We start from the raw sequence: 26,342 nt of genomic DNA, 5'->3' as shown, positions 1-26,342 counted from the left end.
TTCAGAAGGGGGTGATAAGGAGTAGGTCGATTGATGTTTGCCGGAAACAATTGCACCAAATCAAGCCCTGCCTTTTCAAGCGATATTGCATTGTCAGCTCATGTCAGCTCGTGTTTCCCAATATTTGAGTGTTTACTTCGACCAATGTCGATTTGTTGACATGCATCCTGCTGACATATACCGCTTGTTTTGCAGGTCGGCCCGAAACTCTACCGCGCCGTCCAGGAGCGAGGGCATGTCACAGTGAAACGGATCATGGAGTTCATCGCCAACCTCAGCAACGCCAGGTCAGTTCAGCGCCAACCTCAGCAACGCCAGGTCAGTTCATCGCCAACCTCAGCAACGCCAGGTCAGTTCAGCAGGCCGACCGTACCCTGATCTGTTGTCGGATTTGTTTTGGGTATTATATTGATTGACAATTATCGGTTGCCTCATCAATCGTGCGATAAAGGCTAGTGATGACGCACGCCGGTAAACATCTAGCTGATAGGAAACAGTTGCTACCTTATGCAAGATAAAATTCTTCGTTCACATCAACTGCACAAAGCGTTCGACAAAAAAGATAATGGCGACTGGCGAGGGCTGAAAGAGTCTGCACTCAGCTGTACCTAAATTCCTTTGCACGTTTTTGCGTGACAATCACCTAATTATCACCCAGATCAATAAGTACCATAATATTTACGACATCAAGACGTTTTCCCGTTCCATTCAGCCGGCACCCCTAGCTGTGGGGTCGCCGGACCTGGCCTGGACGCCGGGAGCCGATAACTGCCCGAGGCGCTCGCTCAGTAGCCCGCTGGCGGAAACCGACATCGTTACCGCTCCAGTCAAATCACCTCCCTGCCACCACACTGTCTGTCGGAGCCACCGGTAGAGAGCGATCCTGCAGAGACAATGCACCGTCACGGACCGTCTCTGTTGGCACAGTCGTGTCCCATCGGACACGAGCATACCCCGGCCGTGACATCTGTCCGCCATTGTTCGTGATACGTCCGACAGTCATGAAGACGTGATCAGAGCGGGCAGACGTGAGCGGCTCCGACTGGAACTGACATCCGATCCCCCGCTCTGCTCTGCACGTGCTCAATCACCGCCGCTCCCGACAGTCACCCGGCGGAGCGCCGCTGTCGGCCCGGGCACGATTTATGGCGGCGCCATAACTCACTCACGACTGTTCCATCAGCGCCCGGTGTCCCTAACAACAAGCTCACTTATTTCACCTCAAACCGTATCGGAGCATTAGCCCAGTTGCGACAAATTGTGGCTGGCGCGCGCGCTCCGGAGCGGCCGTTCACTCGTCACGATAACGCGTCCGTAACGAGATGCCCCGATAGGCACCCCCCTGTCACAATGGAGCCCACCACATGTTGACGAATTGTGTAACGGCCGGCGCGGGCCCGGCGCGCCGCATCTGACCCCAATGCGCCGTTTTTCTCTCCCGGGCCGCTCTGAAATATGACGCACGACGGGGGAGGCCCGCTGCGCGCGCTGAGTGTGTGTCTGTGTGTCGGCGTGTGTGTGAGCAGGTAAATCACCGCCGTGGGGTGAAAGGCGGGCCGGGCAGAGGGCCGCGCCGACCCGCCCTCGCTTCCTGCCCGGGCACACCCTCCGTCGTCTGCCCGACAAACGGTTGGGAAATATCTCACGCACGGCGCCGACAAACTCCTCAGTCGCGTGCGGCGGGATGTGACGCGTTATTATTTAATGGCGGGTGGACCGGAATTCTAAACGGTGCCACACTGAAACACTGAAACACTGAAGGTGTTCTGCAGACCTGCTACTGTGTCGTGTAAATCTTCAGCGGACAAATATTTCCAACAACACATTCATTATTGGCATGCATGCGTTCACAATTTAACGATAGGTATGCAAGCAAAATACATTGCTTAGGGATAAACAATCTCGAAATGTATTTAAAATCAAACACTTACAACTCTTAGAACACAAAGAAATTATATGCTCTGTAACTGGTTCATGCGCCAACAGCGGCAATACCATGTCATTACGCCTATCCAAACGTCCATCTAATCTCCACGGAGTCATGCTTCAGAGAGCGCACACCTGAGCGCACGCCTATGTGTCTCCGCCATGCCCCCTGGGGGTCATTATCGCCTCCGTGTTTGACATGTACCGCCCTTTAATGGCACGGTGCTGTATTGGTTCTGGCTGCAGTTCTATCGCGTTTAGCTCTGTGCCGCCGGCCGAAATGATTTGGTGCGCCCACCCAACTCACGGCCCGTTCAGCCAGCTGATAGCTCACAGAGACACGATAGACTCGTATGTTGTCGTAATGGACCTGTAAAATTCGCTGATGATACGCTGCCTTCGAGAGATACCCGATCTGGGACACGATTTCCAGGCGGTTATTACCGCTAATAGCGCGATCCTGCATGAGCGACAGCAATACCCGCTCCGGTCGACATAATGACAGGTTGTGACAATTTAGGTGAACAGTTTCGGGAAGGCATACGTTTATCTAGTTATCGATCGTTTTCGCTATCTTTTCCAGATCGTGGTTCATGAAAAATGGGATAGCTTTATGCATAGACCGGCCAATTTATCTGGATTAGATTAAACAAATTTCATGCATTTACGTTCGGTAAATCGCCAATTCCTTTTATCTGTCTTAGATCTCAAGCCGAAGCACTGATTGATGCATTACAAACACGTTTAGCAACATATCGCAATGGAGTTACAATTGGAACTACCACCATCCCTAACAGATGACCGGTCGGCGGTCACGCTCCGCGAACCGTCAAGCCGTTTCATTATGATGTGAACATTCGGTGAAACATTCGTAACCCAGGACTGATGCGACAGCTTACTGCCTCCCAACTCTAATGAGGCCGTCTTACCGGGATTGACAATGTGCGAAAAACTGACTCGTTTCGTCACATAGTTACTTCATCCACTGTACTGGCATGGGAGGGTGGATGAAGGTGTGAAGTTATGTGACTGTGTTTTTGTAAATACCGTGAAGAGTTCATGTTGTAATGAAGGTATCCGGACCAGGTAATCCTGTTTTACTCTCCCATCGAATAGTTTCCACTGTTCGATGGAACAGCAACTCGAATAGGTAATTTCAATAAAGCAAAACCCGGTTACGTGATATAAATCGAAGTTGACTGTTTTTTCACTTCATCAGGCTACAGATCAATATTAATAAAGTCATTGTGAATAATGTCAATGAGAAAGAAAAGCGATGGGGTTCGCATTTTGAGCTTGCTCCCACCATTTCCCACAGTCACCTTGACACGATCAGCCGAGTCTCTCCGAGTCTCTGACCAGTCGTCTCACACTCGCTCACATGATTCCGATCACACTCGTCCGATCTCTCACACACACGATGATTCCCGGCCTCCCACATACACACACGCGAGGATTCCCGGCCGAAAAACCGACCCGTCATCGGGCACGCATTGGTGACAGTCGCCACGGCGCGACACCGAGCTGGAGGTATCCGCTGTCGGCATCATCGGTATGGCGCGTGCACCATCGTCGGCATGGAGCGGGCACCGGAGCGCAGCGCCGTCGGACGCGGCGCCGGTGAAAGTGCCGGCCGGCTGAAGCTGTGGGAGCCCGCCGCCGCAGTCGGCACCCGACGCGCGCCGACATCGGCGCTGACACCGCTGCTGACATTGATACCAGCGCTGACACTGACGGCAGTGCTGACATCGACACATCGGAACGGGCTGCTTCCGGAGATAGATCGGAGCTGGCGGTGCTACACTGGATGGGGTGCTAGTGGTGAGGAGCTCGGAACTTCTGGACGTCATCATCGGAACGAGTCACGCGCAGGAGGAATCTCCAGCCCCCGGTCTTTCTCGATGCTGGTATCAGAGCGCCGAAGTGTGCGCTGTCGTGGAGTTTTGTGGAACCGGAGGTGAGGGTCTGTGATCATTCGGTGCGTTGTTCGAAACAGGATGTGATGATCAGCGAACAGAGCTAGATATTGTTGTGGAAGGGAATAGTTGGTGAATCGTTTCGAGTAAACGCCCCAACCTGTGCTGAGCTCATCAATAAGAACGTGTGAACAAGAACGTACAACCGCCGGCTTCTGCCACATTCGGACCGCCGTGAATCTGTGCTCATCCTCGCGACAAAAACTATCGACTGGAAGGAGCTGCAGCCCGCCGGCGGTGCCTGGTGACCTGGGTCGGCGCCCGGGGTCAGCTGAGGGGTCAGCTCGCTGCCGGGCCGGCTCGGAGGGCTGGCCGGCAGCTCGGCGCCGGCCGCCGGCCGCCGGGGCGATGTAGATGTCCTCCGGCTGTCCGAGCGTGCGGGTGACCCGGCTGAGAGCCGTGCGGGCCGGCGGCGACGGCCGCTGGTCGCCCACCCTGCCTGAGGCAGTCACCAGGTGAGCCGACACACCACAGAGCAGGGGTCAAACAAATGAAGGGATACAGATAGAAATCAATATTAACAAATTTTACCACAAAAATGCCGGACGCCCCATAGCCATACTAACCCGCTTCCTTTCCCAGTAAAAGGTTCTGTGGCATCGTTTTTCTTTTTTCTTTTTGTATAGTACCGGTGGGTAATGCCAAGTCTTGTCGTCGTCGAAGTGTTGCGATCATTGTTCAGGTGAAAGTTGAACGACGTAAAAAGATGCGTTTAACATCCCTCAAAGATGAGCTACGGTCATGTCTGGATTCAGATTCTCACCGAATACCATATTATTCGAAGACGGTTAACTATTACGATCCAGGTAAGGTGGGAAAATAGCAGTGCAGCCATTTTCTGCAGGTGATCCGTGAAAATAGCTTTGTTTGTGCGCCTGGCTGAATCTGAATCTGATTCCGAGCGAGTAGGTCGTACGAAAAAAGAAACAGAGTTAAACGCATATGTGAGCGTCTACTCTTCGTTTGTCGCACACCATTGGAAGTCATAACAAACAATATTAGTCACTAATCAACATAGGCGGCGGAACGGGGGGGGGGGGGCACCGGGGCACCGTGCCCCCTTTGATTTTGGCATTTTAACATTAGCCCTATGGGCGTTGCATGGAAAGAATGGGACCAAAAGTCGGCAGTGCCCCGCCTTAATTGAAGGTGTTCCGCCGCTACTGCTAACCAAAGCCTGTCGAGTGTTCCACGGCCTTTTTCATGATGATTTATGAAGATCTCGCAGTTCCAGATTCAGGCAGTAAGCAAGTTAACTGCTGCCAAAGCCAAAACTTACGCTATTTTCATTTCTAAAATCGCATTGAAATGTGAGCGCCTGAGCGTCTTGCATCAAAATTAAAATTCTATCATGGAATAGCAGCTGAAACAGGCATCAAATACGAGTTTGTTTCGTCTACTTGATAGCTATCGACAGCACTTTGAACCATCGGGAAACAGAGCTAAACCTGAAGCCGTTATAAGTGAAGCAGCTCCTGCTCCGAAAGAGATGTTAAATTAAGCAGCATTGACATGAATTGAAGCATTGTGCATGCTCTTGACTTGGTATATGGTATGAAATGTCGCAAATTTCTTAAAAATCCGAATAATTAGAGACACAAGTAAAATGCCATCACCGAATAGCGCTAGCAAGACAACGACACTGCGGTACCGGCCGCAACAGCAACCTTTAGCAGCTGGTGGGTGTCGTCCTTCTCTCATTCTCCTCGCAGTATTGCTATTGCTCTCCTTGCAGTAAGCTCGGGCCAGAATAAATGAGGATCCGTTTCCCGATTGGCGATGGCCGCATTGTTTCACGGCGCTGTGGTCTCGCCAAGTTGGACGCCGGGTTATTCATGTTTTCAAATATGGGCTGATTATGTTTGGGAAGCGAGAAGCAGGGGCCTGAGCCAGCCGAGCAGGCTTATCTTGCCCGGAGCGGCGGGGCCAGAGTCTGAACCGGGGCCGGCCCGGAGGTATTCGACACTACGGCTCCGAATTCCTGCTCCGCACCTTACTGAATTCAGCGTTATTATATGTTAAAAGAAGGTCTGATTCCCGAAAAATATGAGAAATTCCGATCTAATTGATGGGCCCCCATACATCAACAGCAACAATGGCGAATAAATATGGCTTTCTCGCGGCCGTCGCGCTACGAGGTCAGCGCCGAGACAGAAAGCTCGCGGCATGCTCGGATCGGTGTGACCAAAAGCCATTCCAAGCGAAATCTGTAACCACTGCTATTTCAATCATAATTTATTGGCCTCCCTGACGCCTGTCACCAGCGTTCAGCTCAAATTAGGCCGGGCACGGTTGCGCAAAGCTATCGTTCGTGCCCCTTTGCTGTTGTACGGGAGGGATGCAGACCAATTATACCAGACATACTGCAAGTGAGACCTATCTCACCGAGAGCTCATTTGTAGCTCGTAGCCGGCCCGGTAATCTTATGAATATGCATGAGTCGCCTTAACTGCACCCTTCCGTGCCCTATTTCATCATGATTAAACCATGGAAAAGCGCTAAATGCGCCACTCGGCCGCGGCAGTAAAACTAGACGTCAACCCCGGCCGGCCGGCAGACCGCCGCGCCGCTGCAGCGGTACGCCGTTTGGGCCGTCAAAGTGAGAGCGGCTCACGGGGACGCCGGGCCGCCCCTCGCCCGTCGGCGGCAGCCCGTGTCGTGACAGCCGTCCCGGCTCATCACGAGCGCGCCGGATCCGTCGCCGGCGCGCCGTGATGGCGCTGTGCGTCACGGCGGTTCCCGAGGCCGGGTCGTGAGACGGCGCGCCCGGCCCGCCTCGGGCGTGTCGGCGGCCCGGGTTAAGTGCGCGGCGCTCCGGATAATGTCTTCCTGAGAACTGCGCCGGCCGCACGGCGTGTGTCATCACTCGCCGAGCTCTCGTTGGAACTGGTACACCCACCTCCGCGCCGGCCCCCGTGGGTGAACTATGGTCGGCAAGGGCGCCCGCCCACATCGAGACGAGCGAAATTAAAACGGCAGTTTGGCAGGCACTCTCATCGGTAATGCAGCTGGTTTGCCATAGAGCACTGAACTAGTTACAAAATAAATATAGCTATCGAATAGAAGTATGATGTGGTCGTGCAGCGGAAAATCCCAAGCAAGAGTGCTTGCATCGAAATGTGACCGTGTGTGTAGAACAGAGGCAATTGAGTAGCTGTGAATAGTCATTAAACCGTTCCACATCATTCAAAACATTCTGATAGCAATGGCAATGCTGCTATCATATATCTGGACTCGGAGCCGATTTTGCTTGGTTGGTAAGGGTCTGGCAGTCAACAAATCCGTCAAGTTTCAAAGCTTGAAAGTTTATTAGAGAGCAAATAAGCGTTGGAGAGCAAGTGTAGAAGAGCTATGCCAGTAGCTATGCTCAATGCAAAGCTCCAGCTCATTACTTCACTGCGGACATCATCAGGCATCATCGCAGTGTCGTATTCTCCTCCCCCAACCACAATAGTTGAAAGGAACAGAATTGAAGCTAGAAAGTTGATAGAGGTTCACACATAGGAGTCTGAATGACTCCATGACAGTCGGCAAATATTCGCTGGTCTAATCAGGCATGATGTCGATACTCGGACAATCGCCGAGTACCGTGTGTAGTCGGCGTCAAGCGTCTGTAGTCAGCGTGAAGGGTCTGGTCGACTTGACATCTAGGCGCTGCAGTACTGTGCGTCGGCCGTGTTGGACTGGATCCAGGTGAGCGCCTCCGACACGCGAGCGAACACGTCGGGCCAGTCGGCCACGGCGCACGGCTGGCCGAACGAGACGACGCCGATCAGACGGTAGCTGCCCGAGACCTCGGTGACCAGCGGGCCGCCGCTGTCGCCCATACAGACGCCCTCGCCGCCGGTCGACTTGCCGCCGGCGCAGATCATGTTGCTCTTGATGGTGGAGCCCCAGCGCTGCATGCAGTCGGACTCGGACCAGACGGGCAGGTCGATCTGCTGCAGGCTGGTGGCCTGCGGGCTGGTGGCGCCCAGACGGCCGAAGCCGCTCGCGGTGGCCGTGGCGCCGGCGTACGTCTCGCCGGCCTCGGCCAGGCAGACGGGCGAGATGGTGCTGCTGTAGGTGATCTCGCGGTCCAGCTTCAGCAGCGAGAAGTCCCAGCCGCTGCCCGAGGCGTTCGTGTACTGCAGGTGGTCGATGATCTGGACGACCGAGTAGCGCTGCTCGCCGGCGTCAGTGGTGCCGATGTTGTGGTCGCCGAGCAGGACCTGGATGTCGCTGGCGGTCTGGAGGTCGGCCGTGCAGTGGGCCGCCGTCAGCACGTAGCGGTTGTTGATGACGCTGCCGCCGCAGAAGGTGCGGGTGCCGCCGGGGCTGACGAGGCCGGCCTGCCACGGGAAGGCGCCGATGGCAGCCTCGGTGCCGCCGACCACGCGGCCGCTCTGGCGTTGTCCGCAGCGGCAGCCGCCGGTCGAGGGCGCCTGCGTGGTGACCGGGGCCTGCGTGGTGGCCGGGGCCTGGGTGGTGACCGGCGCCTGAGTGGTGCCGTCCACCCTGGGCACGGTGATGGTGCAATGGAAGCCGGTAGACGTGCCGGAAGAGTCGGTTCTGAGCTCGATGGCGAGCTGCGCCGCGGTGATGGTGGGCACGTCTCCGGAGCCGCAGTAGCGGACGTTGTTGATGGAGAGGACGTCACGCCAGCAGAGGAAGGACCACTCCAGACTGAAGGGAGAACAGCTGATGCTGACGGCCTGGTCCTCGGCACCCTGCACGGTGACAGTCAGCCGCAGGTTGTTCGGGTACTGGTTAGGGAAGTTGGGCGAGGTGAAGCGGTAGTTCCCGGCGTTGAGGACCTGCACAGCGCGGCTCGGCTGCAGCGTCAGCGGCACCACCTCCTGGTACGGCACCGCCTGGACCTTATCGCCGTACGGCACCGCCTCGTCCTCAGCGTCGTAAGGCGCCGCCGCCCGCAGCTGGCCCGGCTTGGCCACGGCCACGCCCAGGGCGAGGCAAGAGATGATCAGCAGCCGGTTCATGGTGAGTTGATGCCGACCCTCCGAGACCCGGCGCCTTATATATCCCGCCGCCGGCGGGCACAGGTGTACCCCGACCCCTCCGGGACAGCAGGGCTCGGCCGGGCCGTCCGCCGTCCCGCTGTCGGTCCGAGAGCAGCCGACGACACCCGTCCGTTCGCTGGACGTGGACCGCTTGACGATGCAGCGGCGGGTCGTCAGCAACACAAGTGCGCCTGTCGAATGCTCGCGGCCACATAGGCGGCGGAACGGGGGGGGCACCGGGGCACCGTGCCCCCCCTTGAATTCTGCAAGGGGGGCACCAATAGCAAGGTGCCCCCCCTTAAATTTGATGTATTAGTACCAGGAGCAGATTCGGGAAAACTCCAAGGGAAGGGTCATGAATCGAAGTGGTGCCCCTACCTATACCCAAAATGAAAACCTCAACGGATTTCGGCCACTTAATTTTGGTGGTGCCCTATTTTCAGTTTTCTATTTTCTTTATTTTTGGTTAGTCGTGTGATGACTGGTGCCTCTGCTAGGCCGCTGGTGCCCCTGGAAAGATTGTGGTACCTACCTACCCTGCCCCCTGACAAGCCCACGGTGGGCCCTGGGTGCCATGGGTCCTAACAGGCCCGTGGTGCCCCTGACAGGCCTGTGGTGTCCTTGCTAGGCCTGTGGTGTCCCTGGGCCTTGGCAGGTCTGTGGTGCCCCTGGCGAGCCTGTGGTGCCCCTGTTAGAACGCAGGTGCCCTTAACCCTCGCCCGCACATGCTATTTTCCCATCCTAGAACGCACATGGGGGGGGGGGGGGGTGGTTGCCACCCCCCCCGCGCCATTTCGTTCCTGTTGGAGATAGAGCTTAGCAGTAAAGACCAAAAAGATTCTTTGGGAAGAGACGAATCCAATGATACCCAGTTTTACCTTCTCAGGTCAGTCATTGACCTTCCAGGTCAGGTCAAACTAAAAAATATTGCTGTTTTGGGTCACCGTTGGATATCAAGTGCGCTGCTTATCAAATACCGATGACGATGCTGTTTTCTGGTGCCAAGCCAGCTAGAACCTCTTTGTCACACTACCCGACCAGAATTTTGCTGCTGAGGTCATTTCAGGTCAAGTTAGGTCAAGGTCAATTATATGTGTTTGTATGTCTGTGTGTGTCTGTGTGTATACTTATGTGTGCACCGATTGTTTTTGGGTCCATATTACATGAAATCATGATCTGAGAAGCTTTTACCAAAAATGCAGTCAAAAAACTTCACAAAAAGTAAATTCAGCTTGCCTAAAACGCAATTATCTTAGATGACCTAGGTTGACCTTGACCCTGACCTTGACCCCTGTACATCGTCGAACAACATGTTCCATGATAGGTGGGAGGTAAGACTGGCAAAAAAGGCCGAAATCAGGGTGTCAAAAGCTCACAAGGCCCATGGCAAGCGAAAGATGTTGAGAATTGGCCATTTGGGTCATGACATGACCTGAAAAACAAGGTCATATCTCCTAAACCAAAAATCACAGAAACTTGAAATTTTCAGTGGACATCAAGAGAGGATAGAGGAGCAGCTATACGAAAAATCAGCCTTCTAGCTCTAAAAATGTTGAGTGCAGAGCAGAAAAACTACCTGGGGGGGTGGCAACCACCCCCCCCCCATGTGCGGGCGAGGGTTAACAGGTTTGTGGTGCCCCTGACAATCCTAAAGTGCCAACGACAGGCTTGTGGTGCCCTTGACAGGCCCATGGTGCCCTTGCGAGGCTGGTGGTTCCCCTGCAAAGCCGATAGTACCCCTGGCAGGCCTCTGGTGCCCCTGGCAGGTCTGTGGTGCCCCTGGAAGACCTGTAGTGCTTTTGCTAGGCCGATGGTGCTCCTGACAGGCCTGTGGTGCCACTGACAGGCCCGTGGTGCCACTGACAGACCCGTGGTGCCCCTGCTAGGCCTGTGGTACCCCTGGCGGGCCTGTGGTGCCCCTGTCGGCTGTCAGGCCTGTGATGCTCCTGGCAGGCATGTGGTGACCCCAGGCCCAAAGTCATGACCCATGTGACCTTCCCCCTGGGATTCGCCACTGATAAGTACTGCAATGGCTTCTTGGTAATTTGATACATGTAGGATTAACCCTCGCCAGGCGAGGGCCTTTTCCATAACACGGACGGCGAGGGGGGGGGGGGGTTGGTACGACCCCCCTCGCGATTGGCTCCTATGGCACTTAGAAACGACAAATTTACAGGGTAGGTGGGTCCATGGGAGATCTCGCCCCTAGGAAAGTTTGGTGACTCTAAGTCAATATTTAGGGGGTTTTGGGGGTATGAATGCAAAAATTTTGCTAAAACATGTTAAAAATTTTCGCTTATAACTTTTTACCTAGCAAAGATAGAGCAAAAATAAAAGCACCAGTGAACTCAGGACGTCAGTGCGCATCGAATGGTATACTTTGTTACCAATTTTAGTGAAGTTTGGAATTCAGTTGCCGCTAAGCTAGTCCAATTTTCCCCTGACCTTGTACCGGTTTTTGTGACCTGGTGACCTGACCTGAAATGACTGGGACTTCAAATTTTCAGGAAAGGTGCGAAAATGTTGCCCCAGAAGGTATGCCCGCGCCGCCGTTTTTACGTTATTTGCGAAAAACTTTGGGGGGGTTGCATCAACCCCCCTCGTCGGGCGAGGGTTAATGGAATTTATCAAACGAGAATAAGAAAGAGACAAACACATAGGTACTTGAGGATCAGCTTCAAGTTAACCACACATACAGGGGTGTTCTGCCATTTTCGTTTAGTAAAAAAAAAAGAAAAAAATCATCGTGTCAGGGCTGTGACGAAAAATAAGTGGCCTAAATCCGATGAGAAAACAGGATTTGGGGGTACCCTAGGTTTGGCTCCTTGAGCTGGTGCCCCCCTTGTCTCAAATCGTTCCGCCGCCTATGCGCGGCCATGTCGCTTGAGCGAGACAGCCGCAGGGCCATGACGTCAGGAATAGCGCCTAGATTGGCATGTGCCAGGACGCAAGTGGCGGTGGTGCCTGCATGGCAGTTGGCCCGTCCGCTTGCAGAAATTGTGCTACGGTGAACTTCTAGTACCATTGAACATAAGTATTACACGGTCGGTACAATAATCTAGCAAGAGACCATGATTTTCATGGAAATAAAAAAAAGTTAATGAGTGACAAGAATTTAATGACAAATAACACTTTTTTGTTACTCAAGATAAAAGTAGCCGGCAAAATCGAGCATCTTATCATACCACTTGGTTCACTTAAAATGTTCTGTCTTCATTGAAAGTCGCTGTTTCATTTGTTTCGCTTGTCGCGTCTCGCATTTAGCGCATTCAGCAACAGCAGAATCAGATGCATGCAATGCAAGGCTTTGGCAGAGCTGCCAGTCATCAGCTCTGATGACTCCTCTGGTTTGCGCTACTGTAACTCATACCTACTCAACCCCAAACCAAGCGCCGCGCTACTATCGCTCCGGAACCCGCTTTTTACCCTTTTACCGAAACATCAGCCGTCAAGCGACCAAGGCACACTTATTGCTCCATGAGAACATTGCAAAAGGGCAGCAATGAGCAAACTGAGTAGTGGCAACCGGCCACGGTTCTCAGAGAGGGTCTTACACCAATAGATAGATCCACACTGAAGAGGAGCACGTGACGCAGCTGATTTACGCTGCATGTACTACTGGGAAAATTACGTGGCCCTGCCGACCTTTCGGCTATGAAGCGTGGAAGGCGGGGCACGACGTAGTCTGAACTCGCCGACACACGGCAGCTGGGTTCTGCACGTCAGCTCCCGGAGATGATGCATGGGCGATAATGTCTATATAGAGCTGCATAAAAGCTGCAATATTTTCGTGGAGGAGGCTATACGGGGTTTTAAGTAATTTCCCGTGACACATATTGCTTCACAGCACATTGTTGCACATCCGGTAAACGTCGTCACACCTATGTAAGGCAGTGGTGAGGTCATGCCGGTCTCATTTTCATCGATACACGCCGCCAAAGTGTCCACACCGGTGACCCCCACGTTTCTCACATCTTGCGTTCTCTGACGACCTGTCGTCCCTGTTCCCAGACACCCACTGCGTAGGATGTTCTCTCCCCGTCTCTCCCCGACCCTCCCGCGCTGCGCCGCCCGCTCGTGAGTTGGCTAATGACTCCCACCGCCGGCTCCACGCCGTGCACGGCCGTTGCCTCAGCTTCCGGGCCGTCCCGGGGCCGGTCTGGTCTGACCCCGACCTCTGCTGGGCTGCTGACGGGCGCCGTCCCACCGTCTGACCGGGGAGCCGGCCCGGTCCCGGCTCTGGCGACCCCACCGCAAAGGGTGTGGCGTCTCACAGACTTGGAAAGCGACACGGTCCACTCTCATGTGATGTCACCATAAATTGACGTAACGCCACAGTGAGCCGCTGTGACGCCATCGTGAACAGACGAGATGAACAGCCGAGACACTCTCAGCATGCCAGCTGCAGGATACTGCGTCGCTGGTCAGCCAGGAGGGCTGCAAGCGCCACATCAATGATGGCAGAACTGACAGAACTGAGTCCTCCTCCCCGATGTTCGCAGCCTACTGAACTGACTGGGGTGACGTTTGTTCTCTGTGCAGGCCGCGCAATGGGTTCGCGAAGGAGAACCTGGAGTGGCTGGAGGGCCTGTTCCGCGACCAGCTCGGCGACTCGGAGGAACTGCACCTGGAGGACTTCAAAAAGATCGTCCAGACTAAAAACGTGAGTAGTTTCCGCAGTGGCAAATGCAGGCTGGCAATATAATGAATAAGTCGATTATCTGATGGTGACAGCGTAAACAGTGAACTGTTTGCAGCATGAACTGCGATTGAACAAGAGGCTTGGATAGTTTTGGGTTAAAAGGCGCAAAAGAAAGTACGAAAGGCATAACCAGACCAGCACAAAACACGCAACAAAAATTGGAAAAATGTGGACGAAAATGGGTGTGATTTAGAGACTTTGAACAGTACCTATCCGCCTAAATTGTCGAAGAAAATGGGTATGATTTGACTTTAAACAGCACCCGCCTAACCTACTTAAACTCACTCTCACACAATGCTGACCGCACGCTAACCGATGCCACCGCAGCCGTTTTTCGCGGAGCGGGTGTTCCAGATATTCGACAAGGACAGCAGCGGCACGGTGTCGCTGCAGGAGTTCCTCGACGCCATGCACCAGTTCGCCGGACAGTCACACGACGACAAGATCCGCTTCCTCTTCAAGGTCTACGATCTCGACGGTAAGTGCTGTTTCCGGAGAGTGCTATTGAGCTTAGCCCTATTAGCCTAGCCCTAGTCCTAGCCCTACCTCGGTCGAAACGCTATCCGAATGCATCTGTTATTTTAATTTTTCTTTCATGACAATAAACATTAGGAAGAAAAGAAAAGACAGCCCAGCGGCCAAAAGATCTTCGTATTATACAAATCCTATTCGTAATTTGCACTTCCATTATACTTAGCCAATCAGCCATCACTTTCTCAATCAAAAGTCGCCTCTTGGCACCAACCCTTGCAATTCTAACACCCGCTCTCCGCTCTGGTCAGGTGACGGTCTGATCCAGCACCGCGAGCTGCAGCACGTGATGCACGCCTGTATGGAGGAGAACGGCATGAAGTTCAGCGAGGAGCAGATCGAGGACCTGACCGCCGCGCTCTCCGAGGACGCCGATGTGGAGGCCCAGGGCGCCATCACCTACGAGGCGCTGAAGGCGCAGCTGGCCAAGCACGAGGGACTGCTGGAGAACCTCTCCATCAGGTGGGAGTGCGGCACGGCGAGGGAGGTCGGGTTGGAGGGGAGGGGCTACTCAGGGAGGTAAGATGGGCCTGGGTGTGAAATCAACTCATTTACCATGGAAAATATTAATAATTAATATGCATCAATCCCCTCGCGTTGTCTCGTATTTCACTTCTAATGAGCTCCTAAAATAATTAGCCCTCGTTTGATCATAAATCATCCTGAGATGAGAGATTACCACGTAACTGACCGAAAAGAGATGACTGAGGTGACTGCGAAGAGATGATACTGAAAGATGAACATATTTCCTCTTTCAGTATCGACCGCTGGCTGGTGCCGCCGCAGCCCAGGAACCGGCTCTCGATCCTGCGCAAGCTGAGCTCGGTGAAGCCGTACCAGTTCTCTCTGCCCTACATCCGAAACAACTACGCCTACCTGGCCTTCCTCTTCGCCTTCATCGCCGTCAACGTCGGCCTCTTCGTCGGCCGCTGTGTCGAGTTCAGGGACTTCCCCGGGTTCTACATTTTGGCTAGGGCCTGCGGTGAGTCATAGGGAAGGACACGACACCGGACACAAAGCTATGATGTCGGACACTCAGGTGCTGTTACTTCTCATAAGTCTCCTCGTGTTTATAAATTATAAAACGATATATACCTAAGATGTCTCATTTTGATGAATCCCAACAAATCAAATCTACCCAGAGTCGTAATTACGCCCAGCGCTCACTTTTACCATCACTCCAACTGCAGGCCAGACTCTGAACTTCACGAGTGCGTTCATCATCGCCGTGATGCTGCGGAACGTCATCACGTTCGCTCGCTCGCACGGCCTCGGCTCGATCCTGCCGCTGGACGAGCACATCTACTTCCACAAGATGGCCGGCATGCTCACCTTCGTCTACAGCCTGACACACACGTTCGCCCACCTCTGCAACCTTGGTGAGTCTGAACGGCGCTTGCCATATGCCATAGCATGTGCTCGTTTAATTTATTGACTCGGCTGAAAACAGAAGTCATCGGCTACATGCGCAATGGGAATTTCTCAACTAAAGTCAACATCAGGTCGGGTAGCACTACCAGTGCTATACATTGTACCACAAAGCAACCTAAAACCTATGGAAGAGACCGTTAGAGTGTCTGGCTCACAAGCCTTCCACTTTCCACCCACAACGCCGACACCTCATTTTCCTCCTTCCGCAGCGATCAACGTGGTGCCGCCGGACGGGGCGCTGCACGCGCTCAACGAGGGCAACTTCACCTACGCCGAGTGGCTGCTGACGATGCGCCCGGGAAAATTCGGTCTGGTGGCGGGCATTGCCAACCCTAGCGGCGTGGCCCTCATGGTCATCCTCACCGTGATGGTCATCTGCTCACAGCCGTTCGTCAGGAAAAAGGGCAACTTTGAGGTGAGCGGGATTGAACATGGGCTATGGAGCGTAGTTTTAGGTAGCATCTAAAGTTGCGTGTAAAAAGTATTTTGTTTCCTACGTAATGTTTTTATACAAAGGCAGTTTTTTAGCAGCGGTGTAACCTGAAATGTCAATGTTTTTGTTCATAAGTTAATCGATTAAATTCGGTAAAATGTAGCTAAATTGGTTAAATTATCATGTGCGGTTTAACCTCTTAACTGTACAATTAAGCCCATTCTAACCCGAAGTGTGATACCGCACATGCCGCAGGTGTTTTACCGGACGCACCTGCTGTACGTGCCGTACATGATCCTGCTAATCCTGCATGGACCCAACTTCTGGAAGTGGGTGATCGTGCCGGGGGTCATCTACCTGCTGGAGCGGATGGTGCGCTTCCTGCGCTCCCGGACCGGTCAGGGCAGGACCTACATCAGCTCCGGCATCCTGCTGCCATCCAAAGTCACACACCTGGTGAGACTATACAGACCCCTGACTTTTACCGACAACTAGCCAGACTTGCCGTTGATTGGCCGTTTTAAATTTTCATCCAACAAGTTTAGACCTAACTGTCTGAAATATGAATGACAGCTCTCAGATTTACATTTGCTTTGTAAGCATGAATTCGCATAATTATATTGGTGCAACAAATGTGTGCACATTACGTAGGCCCTGAGAAGCTGTTAGTTCCCACGCGAAACACGCTCATGAATTGTCTGCCTGTTGTCGCTGCTCGTATATCAGACCACTTCCGTGTGCAATACACAACTCATCGCAACCTAATCCATAAATATCGGACCTGTTGAGTGTTGACCATTATTATCATCTAAAGCCAACAGAACGCTCATCACTAGTGCAGTTAACGCCGAACCGTCTGGCACAAAATGCTATCCGCAGAAGCTGTCCCAGTCAGACTGCCGGTCAGACTGCTGCCCCAGACTGCTGTCCCAGACTGCTGTCCCAGACTGAGCCCGCACCTACTGCCGTTCGCAGGTGATTCGGCGTCCCTCCAGTCTCGTCTACCACCCGGGCGATTATCTGTTCGTCAACATCCCGGTGATCGCCAAATACGAGTGGCATCCGTTCACCATCAGCAGCGCTCCCGAACAGGACGGTACGCTCACCAGAACACTTATGCGTGTTCGATGTGTTCTGAGAAAACTGCTGTTGTGATGTCATGATAACAAAGTGCTCGAATCGATCTATACATTGACTCATCTATAGACACCCTGACCTAACTAGACGTCCGCGGAACTTTTGATCGGAGATAGCTGATAGCGAGGAACATCTTCTCTCGAGAACTGTGATTGTGCATCTTCCAATAATTATCATTCTTCATTGTCGGAACAGGTTGTTTTGCGCCACTGACTCCTTTTTTGCGCCACTGTTTTGACCGCTCTGCTGACTCCTGTTTTCGTCGAACGTTTCTTTCTCTGCAGGCACGTTGCGACAAGGGACATGCCCTTACCCCACTGATGACATTTGTTCATTAATTTTTTCTTCTCAGACACCCTGTGGCTCCACATCCGTGCCGTGGGCGGGTGGACGAACCGACTCTACGACTACTTCGAGGAGGAACAGCTCAAAATCGAGTGCATGGAGGAGGTCAAAGGCGGACCGGAGAACTGCGCCTCCGAAAAGTGCCAGCGGATCCTCAAACCGGAGGAAACCAGCATACAGAAAATACAAAAGTGAGACAACCTTTCATCGAAATGTATCTACGCTGAAAAAGAAACAAAGTCGGAATATTGAGTATCCATGACAGATTTGATAATGATGTAAATAATAAACCAATTAGTACAAATCAAATATATTCAAAAACACACAAAGCTTTCGGCTTCGAACAGCCTTGGTCACTGTGTCATAGGTAAAGGTCTAATGACCTTTACCTATGACAGACATTTACCTATGCCTATGACCTTTACTTTAGACCTTTACCTATGACACAGTGACCAAGGCCGTTGAAGCCGGAAGCTTTGTGTGGTTTTGAATATATTTGAGTTGTATTAATTGGCTTATTATTTACATCATTATCCAATGTCGAAATAACTGATGATATCTCTGATTAGACGGATCGATCGAAAACTTAATCAACTACAATTACTTCTATGTCACCTTCTTGACTTGAAACTACAGCACATTTGTCTAAGCCAAAAATTACCGTAATTATTTTGCCCCCCCCCCCCGTTTTCTTCTATTTCAATTCCGTCACCATCCCCGTTTATCGCCAGATCGATGAAGAAGCTGGCGATTACCGGAGAGAAGGAGCGGGAGCGTCGGATCAGTTTCAGCACCAAGCCGCCGGAGATCCTGTCGGACGGAACGGAGAACGGCGCCTTCACACACGACCAGGAGCCCGTCAGCATGGAGCCCATCGACGAGGAGGAGCCCGGCCAGGGTACGGAACAAATGGGTGCCCGGTGGCCACGGGTCTGACAGGTGACAGCTTGCCAAATAGGACTTATCGCACAGCACCACAGAATCCCATATTTTTAAGAAGTCCATTCCCCCGCCCACACAACTTTTCTTGAAACGTGGCATTGTTGTATCGATATCGGGATATCCGATGATAATGGAGCTCCGTACAGAGTGTCATTTCTGTTTTTTTTTTTCAGATATTACCGATCAACATATGACGTCACTGGACGAGACCAACAACGGTCTGTTCGGAATCAAGAAAGTGCCGCTGCTCAAGGCCATCTCCCTGCCAGACATGCAGCATAGAATGAAGACGAGGGAAAAACTGCTGGCGTAAGATGAACTCTGCAGTTGATAATACACTTCATGGTAGCCATTCATACAGTCAAATACTGTCATTTTGAATCTATTCTTCGTCCTTTGACTCTTGGTGCAAATATTCACAAAATATCTCAACCGTAACGATATTTTCTCGACAAATATTATAAACAACAAAGTTTTCGTTCTCGTTCACAGACTCCGGAACCAGGTTCGCTCCAACTCGGAGCGCATGTTCGACGACAAAGCCATGCAGCGAGCGCGGGCCCAGCTAGCAGACCTACCCTATCTGGTATGTATGACGTCATATGTTCATAATGCAAATATGTCAGTAGATCACATCGCTGATTACATCTTTGGTGATAAGGTGCTTCTTAGAGAGTTCTTAGACATGAATATGTGCATGCATTACTGGGAATTGGGTAAGAAAAATCACAATTATCCTGTTGATTAGTATTTCAGCATCGTTTGAATCACTCATGACGCAAAATGTTGCCTTGCATGCATGCTCCATTTGCTAGACACCACAAAGCTGATGGGCTGCTTGAGGGCGACGTAAAGTCTGAAGTTTGAATGGTGTGGTGGATATTGCACCGTGGCACCACTGTAAAGGCATGAAGAGATATTAATGCACCTCGACACGCCATGCCTCCGCGGCAGCCTGCATGAGAATCGCTCCTTAGAAGCTACAGCTGCGATGGCATGCGCTCACTAACTACCACTTTGGGTCCTATGTGTAACGTGCAGGCATTTCTGTAACTTGGCATGCTTTCTTCCAGAAACGTGGTGAACCGGTACTTAAAAGCGTATCTACGGTAAGTTCCGGCCCCGGACAATGTAAAATTGGTGTCGGTAGATGATTAATACGAGTATATGAATGAATAGGATTATGTCTATCGGAGTGAGGAGTAAATGGAGAGGAGTACCCTCACTAAACCAAGTCAGCAAAAAGAACCGTGTATCATAATATTGCAAAAGCAATCCGTCAATCATGTCGGTTGATCATCAGGTTCAACCGAAATAAGTCTATTTTCATTGTGCGATATCTTCGTTTGAAATGTCGTGCGAAAATGAACTTCTCCGTGTGATAAAGTGAAGACGAGTGTACCTAATAGCGTCATTTCGATTTAACTTTGATGTCAACCAGCAGAGTAAAAGCCCCTGACCTCGAATTCAACTTGGTACTTAGCTTATTTCATCATTTGACCGCACTCCCTGTCTCCCCGTGCGGCACCAACCCGCAGAGTCCCCAGAACAAGTCTGTGGCGCGCAGTTTCCGCTACATGCGCCGCAAGCCGACCATCATCGCGTTCAAGACGCCCTCCCAGGACAGCCTGGAGCTGGCCAAACGGGAGCAGGAGACGCAGGAGGAGCAGGAGCAGCGCCGCGCCGAGGAGGGGCGCGCGCAGACCGTGGCGCTGCCCAACGGGGCAGAGCTGAGGTACCCCGTCGGAAAACCGCTCGAGGTGAGCTGGGTTACCGCTCGAGGTGAGCTAAGGTACCCCGTCGGAAAACCGCTCGAGGTGAGCTGGGTTACCGCTCGAGGTGAGCTAAGGTACCCCGTCGGAAAACCGCTCGAGGTGAGCTCTACAGGTACCGCTCGGGGTGAGCTCAGGCAACGGTCGAGGTGAGCTCGGGTACCGTCGCGAGTTGAGGTACTCTGTCGGTAAACTGCTCAGATTAGGTGCGGAGCAAATGTCTCTCTCATGGGAACAACGATAAACTGGTGCTAGAGAGCTGAGGCCAGTTTTACCAACAGATAGCCGCCTGCCGGAATTTTTGCCTGAAGACCGCTCCACATACGGAGCGTAAACGCGATGGGCACGTAAGCGGATAGGGCTTTACAGTTTACGCTCCGTATGTGAAGTTGTTCTTAAGCAAAAAATTCCGGCAGGCTGCTATTTTTCTCTTGGTAAAACTGGCCTCTGATGCGCTGAAGCTATGCCAATGAATGCTTCAGCTAGTTCAATAATTTGTCTTGCCATTCTGCACCCATTTCACCACCCCCGCCGTACACCAACTGATGAGCCTGTCTACTGCTTTCAGATCTACCTGGACGGTCCGTACGGCACTCCGTCCAGCCACATTTTCCGCGCGCAGCACGCTGTGCTGATCGGCACCGGGATCGGCGTCACACCGTTCGCCTCCATCCTGCAGTCCATCATGTACCGCTACTGGAAAAACTGCCACCGCTGTCCGCGCTGCCAGCACGAGTGGACCGCAGAGCTGCCCGCCTCCGTCATGAACCTCAAAAAGGTCGGTGGGCCTGGGAATGTGTCGTCCAGCCCGTAGCCGTATGACCCGCTTAGTGCTTCGCGCTTGCTCGTGAATCGAGAAAATATAGACTTACAAAAATATATAATATAAATAATCAGTTATTATTGAAAATGTTTAGTGTTCTGAAGAATAAACTCCCGAAAATCCTGGCTCCTACAGGAGCTGTCAGGAGCTGTGAGGACATTAAGTCCTAAAGTCAATATCACTATTGTTTGTGATCGAAAGTATGTTGAAGTGTGTGCTGACTGCTGATACCGGCGAGGAAACTCAAGCCGGACTTACCTGTAAGAAGAGCAGCTGAGTTATTCCAGCGCAGGCCGGAGGCGCCGATGTTAGCTCACTCGGTATAGAAATATTTGAAAACATGGTTGCCAATAACAGCACAGTACCCGAGCGTAGCACATTGACATCCCCTGGTAACAACTGTCAGGCGCTGTTCAACTGCTGATGCCTCACCGTTTTGACCCATGACTGTTCCCTCTTTCAATCCCTGCACTTCGTCCACTAATAATGCTCTCACGCAACCACGCGCCACACCACCGCGCTGACGCGCATCTGTTTACGACTGACACGCATCATGGCGCTCGGTAACAAAAGTCGGACGACGACCAGTCACGTGACCAGCGCCGCGGGGCGTTGCGCTCCTGGCAATCTGCCAAGGCCTCCGTCCAGACGCTGCAAGACGCGTCTCAGATTACCCATGGCGGAATTATCGTCACCGAAAAGGGGAAGAAAGATTCGTTAAGATACTGAACATTGGTTAGTGTCAGCAATGACATTTAATGTTCAGTAATACAATGCTCGATAACGCATTGTAAATGATATTGCGTTATTTTATCATATATAGGATTTATTTATAAAGTTACTGTTTTTAGGCATAATCCCGAAGAAGGATAGTCAAAACAAGCATGTGGATATTTATTCATAACTCAAGATTGTTTTCCCCAAAAACCTTATCAAAATACCCGAGCTATGACACAAATGACCCGAAATTAATCCTAGTCTCTCCCGCCGTTTGCCTGACTGAAGGCAGCAGCGACAAAAAGATACCTACACTACAAAATATATCGCTCAGTCGGTATAGACATGCAAATACATATGCCTTTAAATATGGTTTGGATAAATTAGTGCGGCCAGACTAATCCAGTAGCCGCCGTAAAATAGACGATCACTCAACACTTTTTATTTTCGTCCTGCCTCCAGGTGGACTTTTTCTGGATCAACCGCGACCAGCGTTCGTTCGAGTGGTTCGTGAACCTGCTCTCTCAGCTGGAGATTGAACAGGCCGAGCAGGGAGGCGTCATGGACCGCTTCCTCGACATGCACATGTACATCACGTCGGCGCTGCAGAAGACGGACATGAAGGCCGTGGGCCTGCAGCTGGCCCTCGACCTGCTTCACAAAAAGGTGGGGACCACGGGAGGGACGGGAAAATTCTTCATATGATAAATATCACAATGTCTGGCACGATACATTCTTCATATATTGAAAGTTTCAAAACAGCATAACAGTTTCGAAATTCAAATATCGCTTCCTTACGTCGATGGATGGATGGCTAAATGAAACTGACTCTTAAGCATTGTTGCTTGCTTTATTTTACTTTGAGAGCACCATATCCAAAGAACGAGATCCCGTTTTTAGAATAACTGACGCTCTGATCTACCCGTCCCTCAGGAGAAGCGCGACATGATCACCGGCCTGAAGACGCGGACGATCGCGGGCCGGCCCAACTGGAACAAGGTGTTCCGTCAGATCCAGGAGCAGAAGAAGGGCAAGGTGACGGTGTTCTTCTGCGGACCGCCGCAGCTCTCCCGCACGCTGCGCTACAAGTGCGACGAGTTCGGCTTCAAGTTCCGCAAGGAGAACTTCTGAGGGCATGGCTCAGACCGACTCGTCAAGTTCCTCAAGGAGAGCTGCTGTTGCAGGCTCCGCGCCGTCTTCCATGTGTTGAGCTGTTCGGACTCCAAGAGCTGCCCGCTTGGCGTCAGGTTTCTTGAGGACAGCTTTAGTGATTTTCCTTTCCCTAAGTTATTCACACTCCGATCAACGATGAGAAGATGAGAAAAATGCTTGATTTCCTTGCCACGTTTATTCGGCAATTAATTTCAATTACGTTTCTAGATCGTAATCCGCCCAAGCTTAAAGCTATCAATGTAGCATGACGCATTGTAGGATCATGTTTTGCGCGCCAATCATAAATCGAAGTCCACATGTTCATGGTTATATACAGGAAGTCAAACTCCGCAAGTTCGCCGTGCGTAACCAGGCTGAATAAGGCTCAAAATGTTGCAGATACGAGGGAGTGCATTTTCGTACACCCCCCACTACTCGATAAGCCCCATCCTGCCGGACATTGCTGCCATTGAACGAACATCTTCTATCAAACAAACAACAGACCCGTGAGGCTTCAATAGTTACCAAGCGTGTGCGTGGGAACTACAAGTTGAATGAGTTTTGTGTAGGAGCGATAAGAACGTGAGTGTATGACGCTGTAAGGAATGGCCCTATATTTATATGTTAGGAGTGGTGTTATGAATGAGAGCCTGTGTCCGATTACTGATCGACAAACACGAGCGCAATGCGCCTGGTGATTGCCATCGTTTAGACGGATGAATGACGAGCAGGCCGTATCAGCTGGATTGTGCGGTCTGAGAACGTATACCTTTTTGAGATATTATACCTCTTTGATATTTTCTCGTTGAAGGGTATGCTGTAATTACTAATATAGTATCGTCTTTGAATAATACAGTATTTATGAAAAGGCGAGTGTTTTTACTTTTTATGGTTGGGAATGCACTACGGCACTTATGAACGCTGATCGTTTAGCCTTTGACCAAGAGACGTAATACGTGTAAATTGTAATAAACGGATAATAAGAAACAATATAGATAAGTGCATATAATAAGTGACGCAGACGTTGTCACTGTTCAGAAACGGGCGAAAAGTCGGCTCACTTGTAAGCTATTGATAATCAAGTAATGTTCTTACACCTAACAGATCAGAAGTGCCCTTTGACCCGGCAATATATGAAATTAGTCGAGCGCCGCCGTAATGGTAAAATAGATATCAAGTCTATTTTTTTTCACCGACGACGGCCGTAAAGCAGACCAACCACCAATCTCCGATTGACCACCAGCTTACACCTTCATCTGAACCATAATGACGAAATAGGTGAGCACAAAGGCGAACAGGGAGAGAACCGTGCTCTTCTGGGCAACAAACAGTCCCCCGCCGTGAATCCCCAGTGGCTGGCGGGCCTGCTCGAGTAGCATCTGCAGCAGGAACTGGCCCTCGGTGGAGGGCGGCTCGCCGGGCCGCCAGGTGACGGCGGCCAGCGCGGCCAGCAGCTGCTGCCGCTCCGCCAGCAGCCGGCTGCCGGCGCAGCTGACCGCCAGCACGCGCAGCACGTACAGCCCCAGGCAGGCGCCCGAGACGAGCAGGCCGCGCGCGGAGCCCTCGCGGCTGTGGAGGGCCACCAGCGTGACGTAGCCGCCCAGCAGCAGAGACGTGATGACGCTGGCGTACAGACTCAGCACGGGAACGGAGCAGACGGAGGCGACGTCGGCGGCCAGCTGCCGCACGGAGCGGAGGACCGAGCCCAGGCGGTGGAGGTCGGGTCCCGCGGAGGACGGCGGACGCTCGGCGGCCGGTGAGGTCCGCCGCACGCGAACGGAGATACGGGAGTGGGTTGGCAGAGATGAGTGCTGCCGTCGGCCAACATCCTCGTAAGTGAAAGCTGGTGATCCTTTGTCAGGTTCTCGAGCGTCCAAATCAACCAGCTTTACATTATCCGTCTGCTTGTCTTCGATAGCTTTCTCTTCTGAGCTTTTATCCAGGGAGGTCCAAGAGAAGATCCCCCCGTCATCCCCCCTCTCGACCTGGCCGCGGAGACCGGTCAGCATCAGCGCCACCATCTCGGTCAGACAGATCACCAGCAGGTCGGCCACCACCTGCATCGTCACCTGCACCAGCGCCGTCACCACCTGCAGGCTGGTGATGACCCAGTAGCCGGTCGGCGTCTGCAGCGCGGCCGGCACCACCAGCGGCAGCAGGTAGCGCGGGTGGTGCAGACTCCCGCTGTCGAAAAACGACGCAGTGGAGACGACCGCCACGGTCACGGTCAGCCCCACGACGCCTCCGACCCGGCAGCGGAGCGCGGTGAGCGCGCCGGGCCGCCGGTGGCCCCCGGTGACCTCCTCCAGGGCGGCGGCGCGGCGCAGCAGCCCGTGCAGCCGCCGGCGGTGGCGCAGCAGCCAGAGCAGCATCAGCAGGCTGTGCAGCACGCCCGACAGCACGGCCAGGCTGTACATCAGGGCCGGCACGCTGTCCCGGGAGAGGGCGTGCGCCAGGTTACCGGTGACCCCCAGCAGCAGCAGCACGGTCAGCGGCAGCAGGCGCGCCGCCCGCCACACGGCCGAGGCACGCTCCTGCGGCTCGTGCAGCCCGCTGAGCGTCAGCAGGGAGCCGACCAGCAGCAGGCGGCTCAGCAGACGGCTGGGGGGCCACATCTATTCAACAGAGAGAGAATGTGCGAAGGAGGTGACACCGATCGGTTTGAACATGATTTAAAGGAAACAAAATACTGGTGAACATATTCGACACAGGCAGATAAGCCATCGATCATTTTCGTACTAATTCATTTTATACCTTACCTTCCAGAGATAATTAAGCGAAACTTGCTCCTTATTCTGTCGAAGCCAATTTCGGCGAATAAGTATTTACCACGACTGCACTAAAGCAAGCAAGGAGCTTCCTGCGCTGTCTACCCGTGCTATAAACTGTCTGGTCGGACCCGCGCCGCTAGTTTTATGGGTACCGGCGCAATTTGATGCGCTGCATTTTATGCCTTACTGTGTTGATTGATATCAGTATCTACCACGTAACATGTAACCACCAGCCTGCTTTCAGTCTTGTCGCTCGATAAGCAAGTAAGTACATCTACTTATTACTGTTTTCTTCTATAGAAGCTGCGGGCTTTATTTAGGGGGGTAAACTGAGTACCTACTGCATAGGAAACGATCAATCAGTCGCCATTGGCTGTCTGCTAGGTAAGCGGATGTGTATTTAGGGGCATGCAAAGAGTAATTGCAGTGGAAACGATGGTCGTTCGATCGTTGCTGATATAGAAAAGGTCGCCATGACATTCCACCACCTTGGTAATTCGAAATAACCCGCCGTTCAGCACTCTATAGAACAGTGACCAAAGACCACTCTTCACAGTTTTGATGATCTGTCCATGTCGTGCTGACCATCAACTCGCCGTATTTCTCACGCTCAATAAAGCCAACTCACAAAAACCTTAAAAGTCCCGCCTGTTTAGCGTTAAGGTATTATAGGACTGCGTTTAT

At 52.4% G+C, this 26,342-nt stretch overlaps 2 protein-coding genes across 7 annotated transcripts in view; one reads left to right on the top strand and one right to left on the bottom strand.

The window, feature by feature from the left end:
* Positions 1-23,755, top strand: part of LOC122365869 (NADPH oxidase 5-like) — a 43,052-nt gene extending 19,297 nt beyond the window's left edge. For 2 of the 6 annotated variants that reach the window (XM_043337456.1, XM_043337452.1), the window contains exons 4-21: positions 196-287; positions 13,445-13,565; positions 13,932-14,082; positions 14,387-14,597; positions 14,894-15,117; positions 15,326-15,514; positions 15,776-15,981; positions 16,255-16,455; positions 16,975-17,095; positions 17,489-17,672; positions 18,213-18,379; positions 18,597-18,732; positions 18,916-19,009; positions 19,497-19,532; positions 19,962-20,183; positions 20,764-20,973; positions 22,198-22,401; positions 22,669-23,755. In XM_043337456.1, the coding sequence (XP_043193391.1) occupies positions 256-287; positions 13,445-13,565; positions 13,932-14,082; positions 14,387-14,597; positions 14,894-15,117; positions 15,326-15,514; positions 15,776-15,981; positions 16,255-16,455; positions 16,975-17,095; positions 17,489-17,672; positions 18,213-18,379; positions 18,597-18,732; positions 18,916-19,009; positions 19,497-19,532; positions 19,962-20,183; positions 20,764-20,973; positions 22,198-22,401; positions 22,669-22,866 (2,907 nt within the window). In that variant the 5' untranslated portion in view covers positions 196-255 and the 3' untranslated portion in view covers positions 22,867-23,755. Of the gene's footprint in view, positions 1-195; positions 288-3,589; positions 4,358-13,444; positions 13,566-13,931; positions 14,083-14,386; positions 14,598-14,893; positions 15,118-15,325; positions 15,515-15,775; positions 15,982-16,254; positions 16,456-16,974; positions 17,096-17,488; positions 17,673-18,212; positions 18,380-18,596; positions 18,733-18,915; positions 19,010-19,496; positions 19,533-19,961; positions 20,184-20,763; positions 20,974-22,197; positions 22,402-22,668 lie in introns of those variants that run through there. The other 4 variants (XM_043337457.1, XM_043337453.1, XM_043337454.1 and 1 more) reach the window with 3 other exon arrangements.
* Positions 7,192-8,899, bottom strand: LOC122365870 (chymotrypsinogen A-like). The gene has a single exon (XM_043337458.1). The coding sequence runs from the start codon at positions 8,879-8,881 to the stop codon at positions 7,550-7,552; it is 1,332 nt and encodes a 443-aa protein (XP_043193393.1). The 5' UTR covers positions 8,882-8,899; the 3' UTR covers positions 7,192-7,549.
* Positions 23,756-26,342: the final 2,587 nt, after the last annotated feature.

Source organism: Amphibalanus amphitrite, unplaced genomic scaffold (assembly GCF_019059575.1).
Source record: "Amphibalanus amphitrite isolate SeventyFive unplaced genomic scaffold, NRLGWU_Aamphi_draft 000769F_arrow, whole genome shotgun sequence".
NCBI lineage: Eukaryota > Metazoa > Arthropoda > Thecostraca > Balanomorpha > Balanidae > Amphibalanus > Amphibalanus amphitrite.
Note: the sequence above shows the minus strand (reverse complement) of the source record. Positions and strands in the feature narration are given on the sequence as shown.

What these genes read in the sequence shown, in the direction of transcription:
- LOC122365870 (XM_043337458.1), bottom strand. Translation starts at nt 8,881, where the DNA reads ATGAACCGGCTGCTGATCATCTCTTGCCTCGCCCTGGGCGTGGCCGTG.